This window comes from Nelumbo lutea, chromosome 6 (genome assembly GCF_056320005.1).
Source record: "Nelumbo lutea isolate HS-2025 chromosome 6, American lotus-T2T, whole genome shotgun sequence".
Taxonomy (NCBI): domain Eukaryota; kingdom Viridiplantae; phylum Streptophyta; class Magnoliopsida; order Proteales; family Nelumbonaceae; genus Nelumbo; species Nelumbo lutea.
In genome coordinates this window covers 3,179,718-3,192,615 of record NC_142689.1, presented here as the reverse complement: position 1 = coordinate 3,192,615, position 12,898 = coordinate 3,179,718, and the positions used below count along the sequence as shown (strand labels likewise).

Genomic DNA, 12,898 nt, shown 5'->3' with positions numbered 1-12,898 from the left:
GTCTTCACTCTTCACTTTTGTGGTTGTCATCGCTTGATATTTTTTTGAGAAATAATGTCGATTTATTGGGATCGGGAAATTTTTGCAGTGGCAAGGAACTTACAAGTGAATGGAATACTATGCAACGATATGACATTTGGACCACAAAATAAGATGTTGGCCCTGAATTTAGGGACTGATGCGATGCCATATAATTCGACTGAGATTAAATGGCAGTAGTTGGTCAAAAACGATGGCTTGCCAATTGGTATGTTTACCGGACGTGAAGGAGCTTGAAGGTCGTTGGGGTTCGTATGCTGCCGGCTGCGTGCCTTTCTGTGAGGTGATTTCGTCAGTTTTTATTTTGCAACGCTTGGTCGACTTGGGCGAGTTGGGGGGTTAAGGGGAAGGGGAATTGGCTACCCCCGGTGGTGTAGTCCCACCACCCACCCAATTCATGAATTTGGTAAGTGAGATAGAAATAGAATGTCCCATGCAAACAAACACTATGATTCAAGGTTCAACAAGTATCGGCCTATGTATCCGGGACCTCTCTGATACGCCTCTATGATTCAAGGTTCAACAAGTATTGACTGTTTCAGGGGGTGGAGGAACCCTAAACCGACCCCCTGAACTGGTTTTGAAAAAAAATAAAAATAAAATAAAGTAAAAAAAGAAGCATCGATATCACCCAATACGCCCAGGTATCGATTGAACCTGCTATGATCATAGGTCGGGCTGAGGATTCATGGGATATCTACCATTATATGCTTATTGTGTTATAGACTCCCCAATGCTAGCAATTCCCACAATCCATGATTCTCTCAACAGACAAGAGACAATCCCCCTCAACATGGGCCCACTTCACTACAAAATTTCCCAATATTTGTAAAAGCGAGTAGGAGGAGGAGGGGGGGGGGGGGACGTTTATACTCGAAAAAATAAAATAATGGGATGTCAAGTGGGATAAAACTCTGTGAAGGGCAAATGCAAATCTAATTTCTCTTTTTTGAGTCTCGTTAATGGGATGTTAAGTGGGATAAAACTTTGGCTGTAATATCCTATGCAGATAGGAGCCTTGTTGGGCTTGGTCGGACTTGGATGTGCGACTTGGGAGGGCCCAACTTGAATTTTTGGCTGCAAGATGGGTCTAGGCCATAAAACTCATCTCTAAGCCTGAAGTTGAGTTGGGTTTGGGTTGAGACCTTAGTGGCCCAAGCTCACTTGACAACCCAAGCCTGCCTGAAATTTTACATAAATTTAAGTATTATATTTACATTGTTTTCATCCAATAAAAAATAGAAAGAAAAAAAAAAGAAAAAAAGAAAACGATGACATGAGAGAAGAAAATAAGTGTTTAGGGAACCAAAAGAATAGGCTGGTAGCGCCCTTTCTTTTATTTATAGGGTGATAAAAAAATAAAAATGATAAATTACAATATGGCCCTTGATGGCACATTAATGAAAAACAAATAAAAGAAAATGTTGACAACACAGTAATAGTAAGAAACTAACAACGAACTAATGGTGACTAACACTCCCCCTCAAGTTGGGTTGTATGTATCAATCATATTAATCATATTCAACTTGTCACATAGCATGTTGTGTTGCAAACAATGAATTACTTTGGTGAGAATATTAGCAAGTTGCTCTTTGTATTAATATAAGGAGTACATAGTTCACTCTTGTCACGCTTTTCTCTTATGAAAAAACTTGTATACCTCAATGGAGGGACATATGGTTGTCAACATTAAACCTAAGCTACCTTAATAGATTTTCAACCAAAATACTTCAGCAATCTTCTGTAATAACTCTATGCTCAATCACAATACTTGACCTTGCAACCACACTTTATTTCTTACCTCTCCATGTCACTAGATTTTCATTGGTTGATATTCTATCATCTACAACATTCACCTAGTCCACATATGTATACACTTCCACTTTCAGATGGTTATGTTTATTGAATAGCAAATCAAACCCTACAAATATCCTATGAATCCTCTCAATAGTCTTGGAGTGTGGTACTTTAAGGACTACATGAATTGACTTTGAACCCTAATACCACGAACAATATTGATACGTGCCATGGAAAGATATAACAATCTTCTCTCTAACCTTTGGAATGGTTTTTCATTTATTTTTAATTTTTTTCCATCACAATCACCTAGTCCACGATTACCATTAATAGAAAATAGATCCGGGATGCATTTCTTTTAAGAGATAAATATACATTTTTAGTGGACAATCTTGATCCCAAGGAAATACTTTAGAGTCCCTTGATTGTTCACATAAAATTTGATGGTTAAGAACTCTTTTGACCTGTATACCTATGATGATATCATCCACATATATTATTAACATTGCAACATGCCCTCAACACATTTTAACAAAGAAAGTTATGAATCTAGCATTACATGAACCATACTTGTTGAAGCGGCCATATAAAACTTACTAAACAATGTTTTGGGAAGTTGTTTTAAGCCATGTAAGGACTTCCTCAAGCTATACACTTTATTTTCATGAATTTATGAAAAAAAAAAACAATAGTACACATATAGGGTTGTGTTGATAAACTTGGCCTTAACCTCAAATTGGACCAGGCCCACACCCAAGCCCAAAGTTTGCACCCATAGGGTCCATTGGGTTGGGTATGGCCCATATCGTATGGGTTGACCTTCAACCCAATCCAACTAACTTGAGTTGCACCCCTTTAACTTGAATCACATAATACATTAACCCATTCAGGCATTCAGTTCCCTGCACATCAAAATATTGGCATTTAGATTAGTGAGCTGTCGAACCAATGATGAGGTTAACAGCCCGCTGATCAGCTAAAGCCTTCAGTATCAAGTCTGGTTTCTGCCGCAGAACACGGGAATATTTCATGTACTTTTATTTAAATCCATGGAGAAATGTTTCCGATACACGGTGCCGGTGGGATGTAACTGTGAGATCGGTATGAAGATTCCAACTCTTCAGTATCAACTATCAACCCAACTCATTCAATCCGTTACAACTCGTTGGAGACTTTTTATTAGCAAGCTGGCCCTTGTAAGGTACGTGGGGATGAGACCGGATCTCTTTCAGGTAAAAATCCTGCGTATATAATATCCAACCGAACATTACGAATATTTATCGTACATGCTTCCAAGATGGGTCTACAGTTGGATGGCCTTCAATGTTTTCGATGCATGGTATGATGTTACGTGTGAGGCGCGAATGAGGCGCCCAGTGTGAGGAGTAGATCCGGTCTCTAAATCATAAGTCGAGGCAACCCCATGTCAAGCTCCATTCCTTGACTTATCTAACAGTGTAACTGTGAGTGCAGTTAAATTGAAAGGGTATTTACGTAAACTAATGGAAAAAATAGAATTTTCGTAGCTCTTGGTAGTCTCCGGGGTAAAATGTTTTCAAAACCCTCGCTTGCCAAACTATTTTGTTTCCCTCTCTCTTTCTCCCTCCCTTTCCCCCCCACCCTCTGTTTCGGCTGTTTTCGCGGCCTTTTCTCGAGGGATGCCAAGCAGTGCGACCCCCTGCTTCGACTTCAAAGATCCATTCACCGTCTCTTCATGCTGTTAGCTTCGTCTTCAATAGCGGTTTGAGGGTTTGCTTTCTTCTGTTGTTTATTATTATATAATATCTTCCCCTGCATTTTTATCCCATCTTCATCCCAACGGAGATGGTCTCTGGATCGCGTCCTGACGGTGGTACTCAAATTCTACCTGCTCGTGTGCGGAAAACAATCCAATCGATAAAAGAAATCGTCGGGAACCACTCGGAGGCCGATATTTACGTCATGCTCAAGGAGACCAACATGGACCCTAATGAGACGGCCCAGAAATTGCTAAATCAAGGTTTGTTTGTATCCATTCTAAGCATCTCTCACTTCTTGGTTTTATTTTTGGTGGATTTTACATGGAACCAAGTTTAATTTGGGGGTTGTTAGCATTTTGAGCGAAGTGGATTTGCTTGTTTCTTGCCTGTGTCGTCGAATCCGGTGGTTAAGTTTCATTTTGAACAGAAACTTCGCACTTTGGCGTTCGGTCTACCTTGTGGATGTTTAAGAACTTTCGCAACCATGCGAGGGTTTGCTTGGAACTTGGAAGCTTTGGTTAATGAACTCCAACTTGTGGGTTTTGGAAGATTACATTTCTCAATAACGATGTGTTCAAACTGGCGTTTTTCCCATATCATATCTTTTGCTCCGTTGCCAGCATTGTAACCACATTGGTTTGTGTCAGCATTATAATTGCACTGGGATTATGCTGCATTTAATTGTACTTGTACTACAGTATCGTTGTAATTAATTCGTTTCTAATATAGTTGTCGCCTTGAGCACTTTGGTTTGACCAGTTAGCACGGGCCATTTTTGTGACGTACTAAGTCAAAAGCCTGCACACGTTTATTTTCGTATAAATTAACCCTTTATGTTTTTTTTGAAGGCTAAATTAACACTTTGTGTTTTGTTTATATGAAATTGTATTTGATATGATTTGACTAATTTTGTTAATACCCCACTTACACCCATAAAGTCACCTGTGTGGTGTGCGTGTTCTATGCCACAAAACCAGCATGTGATGTCATATGTTTACATTCAATAATCCACTCCTCTCATGACCCAAGATACCGACCAACATTGGGTAATGTTCTTCCTTAGGAGCTATTCCTTGGCGGAATGGTGAATTTTCAGGGGCTGATAGGAGGTTTGAGTTTGAGAGTGGCCACTTTGTGCCAAAAATATGAAAGGTTAGGTATGTATTTTCACTTCATCCTCCCAAGGCCCCAGATAATCCAGACTATCACTGGTGGTCTTTTTAGTTGCAAATAACCATTTTTCCCAAAAATAAATGCATGGGCATCATCTTGGAGGTGGAAGTGTTGCTGTCTATGCTCTATTTTTCTGTCCCAAGGTTTAGACATTGAGGCATCCTTCCACTTTCATGTTTCAGAACATATTCGTACCTTCTCGAGGCATCCAAAAGATAAAAATGTTAATTTATTTCTGCATCATATTTTACTGAATAAAAATTTGCATAATTTTAAAGAAATATTACAATTCCCACTGTATCTATTATTTCTTAGGATGCACTTAAGGGCATTATTTAGTTCTTTATGAGATAAAACTCCTGTCCACACATCTTTCCTTGACTGGATGCAGTATGAACACATCTGGTGTGTAGCGGTTATTTGAGGTACCTGTATAACTGCGAATTTGGCTCATAAAATTGACAACCTTTTCATCCACTTCCTAATCAAACTTGTTTATGATTTATTGCTTTTGCATTATTTGCAAGTTTTAATTGTTGTTAGAGAATTGATTAGAAGGGTTTTAATTTTTAAGCAACAAGATTTTATATTAACTTAAATGCTGGCCTGATAAAGTGGAGTATTTTAAAACAGCAATGGGGGTAGCACTTGGAAATTGGAAGTCTGAAAAATTGCCACTTATTTCTGAAACTAACTAGATATGTGGTTATTCTTCTTTTAGTGTGTTTGGTTACACTTTGATAGGCCCAGTTATATGAGTTTCTGGTAATTTTCCCTCATTAATAAGTGATTGAATCACCTCTCATCACGCATCAGTTGTTCACATTATCACATAATCATTTCTTTATTCTTTTGGCTTTTAAAAACTTTCCCAAAGACAAGAATACCCATTATATCCATGTTCAAAGAGAAGAAACTACAATTAGCACTAGACCTGCTCATGGGCTGGGCTCAAGCTTGGCTTTTGTCAAAATTTCTAATGGGCCCGGCCCGAAGCCCGAGCCCAAACCCAAGATAGTGTAAAGTTGACCCCAAAGCGTAGCCCGTTAACAGTTCTAATTAGCACTTTTTTCAACAACTCTGACATGATACTGCAGTTATCTTCAGCGAGACTGTTCAGACAAATAAATGCTTATCACGGAAAAGTCTGTTCAGAATTCAGAGACATCGGATTTTGGAGTTTCAAATGTCACGTTGAACACTCAGCAGGAACTCTGGCGTGCATTTGGATACTTACTTGCTTGCCATAAAAATTAGCTTTTTATTGTCATTTCCTATCAGAAAAATTTCCTGTTACAGGTCCAACTAGAAAGGTTACTGTCTATACTTTCTTTTGAAAAAAAGTATTTACTGTCTCTGTTTTCAGCTTTGAACCTGATTTATTCACAAGAAACAGTGAATTTCATTGCATTTTGGTTATGGTTTTCCTAGCTACTCTCTGTGACTCCAAATTTGACTTTTCTTTTAGAATCTTTTGGACTCCAAAGATGCAAACTGCATTTCCAAATATACACCAGATTTTATCCCAGAAAGTTGTGTACAAACAGTTTTCCAGAGGACATAGCTTTTGATAGAATGCAATCCAAGATGAAATCCTCAAGGTCTCTGATATTGACATACTTTCATTAATATACTGCAGAGAATTTTCTCCTTCCAATATCTTTAGTTATCTTCTGTTTTGACAACTCTTTTCTTTAGAAGGAAAACAATAGAACAGCCTTTTGCTTTTGAAGATTGTTTAAAAGGTACTAAATGTTACTATCGAATCTATACAATGAGTCCTTGTAGATAGATTGATTGAAGTGTGAGTTGTTACATCTTTATGTTTGTTTTTTTATTTGTGTGTGAAGCCTTCACTGAAGTGATAATGTGATATTATGGGTGTTGGAAGGAAAGGTGGGGGTAAGGAAGGAAAAGGAAATTTTGGGTAATCAGAATTGCATGGATGTTGAGATGGTGATGCCATTTTTAGTGGGGGGGAGGGGGAAGGGCAAGATGAGGCTGATGAGCAAGGAGGTGTCTAATCTCATGGCTTGAGATGTAGGGGAACCGGTGAAGAATAATTAGGAAGAATATAGGTGGCTTGATGTAGTCAAGAGGTAGCAGGAAATTAAAGAGAGGTGTTAAGAGTGACTGCCTATTTTGGTTGTGTGGACAGTTGTATTCAAGGGCTTCATTTGGGGGATGGTGTGAGTTTTGGTCTCTCCATTGGTTCTTTGTTGGTTATTTTTACATTGTTTCTATTTATTAAAAAAAAATCAAATTGTTTCTCCATGGGGTAGTCTTGCTGAGATGTTGATATTTGGGGCCTTGGCCTCTTGGGACTGTATTGGACCATTGTCTTTATTGGTACTGCAATTGGTATGAAAATGCGTCTTGGACTGGATTGGCCCTTTTTGAGTTGCCACTTCTTTTTGCCTTGTTTTGGTAGACTCTATTTGGAGCCAAGAAGATTGTGGAAACAGTTTGTCCAATGAAAATATGTGAAAAATGGTTTGGATGGGACACGAGGAATAGCAATGACACTTATATGTGCACAATGCGGAGAGGAATTGATATATCCTATCAAATGTTCTTAAAAGGAATTAAATACCAAATTGGAAATGGCGTAATAGTTAGGATTTGGAAGGACATATGGTGTGGTAACTGCTCACTAATGGTGAAGTTCCTTTATTTTTGGAGGCCCATGTTAAGGATGCTATGGTGGCTGATTGGCCTTAGGTTCATATTATGAAGCCCACAGTTTAGAAGAAACATGAATGATTGAGAAGTTGAATCTTTATCTGTGACGCTTCACACAATTTAGAGGGTATTATACCAATCAATGGAGAACTGAGGAAGATAGAACGTGTAACGTGGGACAGATCAAGGACCTTTACTGTGCACTCCTTCAAAAAGATGAACAATGAAGTAGAAGTAGATGGTTCATTCCCCAGCTCAAAATTTGGTGTCCAGGAATGCCATCTAGGATATCATTTTTCATATTGGTTGGAGAAATGCCTAATGGATAATCTTAGCAGTAGGAGAATGGTGCTAAACATAGGCAAGGTTCAAAGTATCGATACGCCTCTGTGTATCGGCAGAGGCGTATCGGTACTTAGATACAAGCGGAAATGACTTTTTTTTTTAGTTTTTTTTTTTAAATTTGGTTTTTGGAAAGATATTTTAACATATTTTTTATTAAAAAAGAGTGGGGTCCTAAAACACCTGTAAACAGGCGTTTCGGACCCCAAAAGATACGATAGGATACGCCTGATACGGGGTGTATCATATCAATTCTTTGAACTTTGAACATAGGCTACCAACATGATTTTTCTAGCTGAAGTTATATACCCGAATAGGTGAACTTGTCCGTGCTAGTTTGTTTATAATATATCGTCTCTTTCTTTTTCTTTATGTTTACATAATTGTCTCTTACACTTTGTTATGTTTTTTAGATCCATTTCATGAGGTGAAGAGAAGAAGGGACAAAGGGAAAGAGGTATGGCATATATAAATTGCTGAAGCACCATTGAACACATGTTTAACCCTTATCTTATCGATCAAACTTCTAATTATCATTTATGTGTATTTGCATGATAGATGCTCATGGAAGTGACTGCTATGTATCTTTTTATTTAGGATTTTTGACTCTAACACCCCTTGATCTTTGTGAAAAGGCCACTTTTGACTCTAAAGATTCTAAAGGACCATTTTCATACTCAAACTATGGTGAAAAGGCCACATTAAATTCAAAAGTGACGATTTCTCTAATGTCGTTGACGGGTTCCGTTAACACAAAAAAGAATAAAATCACTATTCACAGTTCACCTCTTCTCTTGACTGAGAACAAGAGCAACAATGGAGCCATCTCTCTCTCTCTCTCTCTCTCTCTCTCTTCTTCTTCTTTCTTTGCTCTCTTCTCTATCATAACCATTGACTGAACTAGTAGTTGCCCTCTTCTCTCACGTTAAGCCAATCCATGTATGGCCATCTTGTTGGCAAATCTGCTTGTCCCCTTGATGCACAACGTAATAAGCATGAGGTAGACCTTTTCTAAAAGGATGAACCTAGTTACCTGAGATTGCATTAATGGCATTGACATGGGAACCACCCCTACTTCCACAGTGGTGGTGACCCTACAGAGTTGGCAAAGGGTTCAATATTAGCTGTAGCAACCCCAGAGGTGGTGGTGCTGGGCTTGCATCACCTCTGTTTGTAGTCCTTTGCCATGACAAGGTAGGCGAGTTGGAAGAGCATGCATTTTGTAGGGAGACTCGCATGCATTTGATCATCATTGCTGTCTTGTCCATCGTCTTGGCATTGTCATTGTTGCTTTCGTGGTTGGCACTTGACACCACGACACATAAGAATGAGAACAATGATGGGGACAACTCTATCCCTTCAACGACCTTCATGGATGACTCCATCAAAACTGTTTGCAATGTCACTCTACCCGAAATCCTATGTATCCAACAGCTCTTCCCTTGAACACCAATAGGAAATGACAAACCTGAAAGAGATGTTCAACTTGTCTCTGCTAGTGGCCTTGAACAAGCTCTCCAATCTCTCTTTGCTGCCCTGGAAGTTCATCGCCAAGATAAACAGTGATCCAGCTCTGGTGGTGGCACTATGGGATTGCCAGATCCGATTCGAAGAAGTTATTGATTGACTCAACTCGTCCATCTCCTTGATGGAGGTAGGGCAAGGGGAGCTGAGGCACGTCCACCTCATGACAACTGAATTAAGAACTTAAAAAAGAAAAAAAAAACTATTCTACTCTTACAATTCTCCATAGAAGATCTGGCATTAAATCTTGGAGTCTATGTTTGAGAGCTGAGTCTAAATTTCAGACTGCCTCACTTCACGTGCATTGTGGACCAGGCTAAAGTGAGGATTTTGGTCATCCTGATCAATAGGGACTACCATGGTTCTTGCCATGATATGCTTATACTCTTATATTATCAAAAAGCAAGTCTCCTTCGCTACCCTCTCTAAATTTATTAGCGTTGCTTTCATCCTTCTATGTCACCAAATCAAGAGATTTAGTGCTCTCAAAGGTAAAACTTGCTTGGCAACTTGGTTTATAATAAAAAAGGAAATCTCAGTTTCATATCTGGTTCAAAATGGATGGTGCGTTTGTTGATTGTGACCAAAGGTAAAAGAAGTTGTTGAAGTTTGACATGCCCTAGAATTCTGTCTCGTTCGTTGACTGTAAAGTAAAGTAAAGTACAGCAAGAAGTAGGAGTGGAAAGAAGAAGAGAGAAAAGAGAGGAAAGAGAGAAAGGCTGGTTCGAATTAGAGAAAAAGTTATCCCTAGATTCGACCAGACCTGTTATTATATTATTAACTTATTGGAAAAGACTTAAGTGCCCGTCTTTAAGTAAAAGGCACTCAAACTAACATAACCGTACACATCAACATTCTCAACAAGTACAAAGACTGAAATACCCCTTCACTAACACTCCCCCTCAAGCTGGTGAGTATATATCATATAATCTGAGCTTGTTACATATGTAGTCCACTCTCCCCCGACTCAAACCTTTTGTAAGCAAGTCTGCCCACTAGTTTCCCGTACTAACATATGCAGTTTCTGTCACCCCATTCAGCACCTTCTCTCTCACAAAATGACAATCAACTTCGATGTGCTTGGTTCTTTCATGAAACACTGGATTGGAAAGGATATGAACTGTTGCTTGATTGTCACGATAGAGCTTCATTGGAGTACTGATGTCATATCCTATCTCCTGTAGAAGGTTCCTCAGCCACACTAATTCACAAGCAGTATGTGCCATGGCCCTATATTCTGCTTCTGCACTGCTTCTTGCCACAACTGTTTGCTTCTTACTTTTTCACGTTACCAGGTTACCCCCCAGAAAGGTGCAATAGCCTGTGGTAGATCGTCTATCAGACATAGAACCTGCCCAATCAGCATCGGTGTGTCATTCTACTACCAGTTTTCCACCACTCCTGTACAGCAAATCACGACCAGGAACTCCTTTTAGATACCTCACAATCCTTAGCACTGCATTCCAATGTGGGACCAAAGGTTTCTGCATGAACTGATTCACCACACCAATGGCAAATTAAATATCTGGCCGAGTAATGGTTAGATAGTTTAGTTTGCCTACAAGTCGTCAGTATCTGCCAGGGTCTTCAAATACTTCACCTATATCACTGCTTAGCCTCGTATTTGTTTCCATAGGTGTGTCAGCCGGTTTAATACCCAACAACCCTGTTTCTTTCAGTAAATCAATCACATATTTCCTCTGACACAAATTGATGCCATGCTTATATCTTGCTACCTCTATGCCCAAAAAGTTTTTCAACTTGCCAAGGTCCTTTGTCTGAAAGTGTTTTTGTAGGAATGCCTTCAATTTGTCAATGCCCATTTTATCATTCCCAGTCACAACGATATCATCCACATGCACCACCAATATTATTTTGCCTGCCGAAGAGTCAAAACTGAAGACAAAGTGATCAACTTGGCACTGTTTCATACCAAACTTTTTGACCACCTCACTGAACCTACCAAACCATGTTCGAGGGGACTGTTTAAGTCCATAAATAGCCTTCTTAAGTTTGCATACCTTACCATCCTCCCATGAGCAACAAACCCGAGTGGTTGCTCCTTGTAGACCTTCTCGAGCAAATCACCATGCAAAAAGGCATTTTTGATATCTAGTTGATGGAGAGGCCAATCATACATAGCTGCAAGGGAGATGACGACAAGAACTGACCCTATCTTAGCAACTGGGGAGAATGTCTCTGTGTAGTCAATGCCATAGGTTTGGGAGTACCCTTTGGCAACCAGCCGCGCCTTCAGGCGCTCAACACGACCATCTGGCAAGTACTTAACACTATGCACCCACTTACAACCGACAACCTGCTTCCTAGGAGGAAGAGCGGTGAGATCCCAAGTGTGATTATGATGCAGGGTAGAGAGCTCTTCTTCCATAGCATGGCACCACTCTGGAGAGGTAAGGGCTTCTTGGACATCTTTAGGAATAACCACAGAGGATAACAAAGATATGAACTGGCGATGGGAGGCGGAGAGGTGGGTAAGTGAAAGAAAATTGGAAATAGGGTGAAGGGTGCAAGTACATTTACCTTTTCGGAAGGCAATAGGAAGATCTCGGTTGGAGGCTGGTGTCGAAGCTGAAGCTGGATCTGTTGACGGTGATGAAGCTGGAGGAGTTGCAGTCGGTACACGCGGGCGATGTGTATACACGTGACAGATGGGCATGACTGGAACCAGAGGAGGTGGATCAACCGCAGGAAGAGGAAGAGGAAGAGGAGGTGGTGATGTGGAGGAAGCAGCAACACCGGACCCCATGAAGAAAGGAGTAGATCGAAGAATGTAACATCAGCACATACCAAGGAACGACGAGAATTGGGATGGTAACACTTGTACCCTTTCTGAGTTCGGGAATAACCAAGGAAGATACACTTCAGGGAACGTGCATCTAACTTGTCAATCCCGGGACCCAGATTATGAACGAAGCAGACATACCTAAATAACCGAGGAGAAAGCGGAAACGGAGACATGTTGGGGAATAAGACACTAAAAGGAGAACGACCATCAATGATAGACGTGGGCATCCAATTAATTAAGAAACAAAAGGTGAGCATTGCATCGCGCCAAAAGGTTTTGGGAACATTCATGTGGTGCATGAGGGAGCATGCCGTTTCTACAAGATGGCAGTTCTTTCTCTCAGCAACCCCATTTTGTTGCGGAGTGTAGGTACATGAAGTTTGGTGTATAATGCCATGTTGGTCCAAGTATTCTTGAAAAAATGAAGACAAGTATTCACGACCATTATCAGAACAGAAAATTTTGATGTGAATTGCGAATCTCAGCATAAAATTTCTGGAAGATGGCAAATAATTCACTTCTTTCTTTCATTAAATAGAGCCACGCCATTCTTGAACAGTCATCAACAAAAATAACAAAATATCGGTATCCATTATATGACATCACTTTATAAGGACCCCAAACATCTGAATTAATTAAAGAAAAAAGATTTGACACACGGTTAACGACCCTAGAACAAAAGGGAACACGATGGTGTTTCCCAAATTGACATGACTTACAATCTAAAACTGAAAGTTGAATCAATGAAGGGACTAAGGACTGCAACACTTTCAACGAAGGATGACCAAATCTACAA

General features: G+C 39.8%; 1 protein-coding gene across 8 annotated transcripts in view; it reads left to right on the top strand.

The window, feature by feature from the left end:
* The first annotated feature begins 3,340 nt into the window (after positions 1-3,340).
* Positions 3,341-12,898, top strand: part of LOC148846853 (uncharacterized) — a 34,480-nt gene continuing 24,922 nt past the window's right edge. For 2 of the 8 annotated variants that reach the window (XR_016101296.1, XM_088952034.1), the window contains exons 1-2: positions 3,383-3,835; positions 8,186-8,229. Coding sequence is in view for 3 of the 8 variants with exons in the window: in XM_088952034.1 (XP_088808160.1) it covers positions 3,661-3,835; positions 8,186-8,229 (219 nt within the window). In the remaining 5 variants the exon portion in view is untranslated. Of the gene's footprint in view, positions 3,836-8,185; positions 8,230-12,898 lie in introns of all 8 variants that reach the window. The other 6 variants (XR_016101297.1, XM_088952035.1, XR_016101294.1 and 3 more) reach the window with 5 other exon arrangements.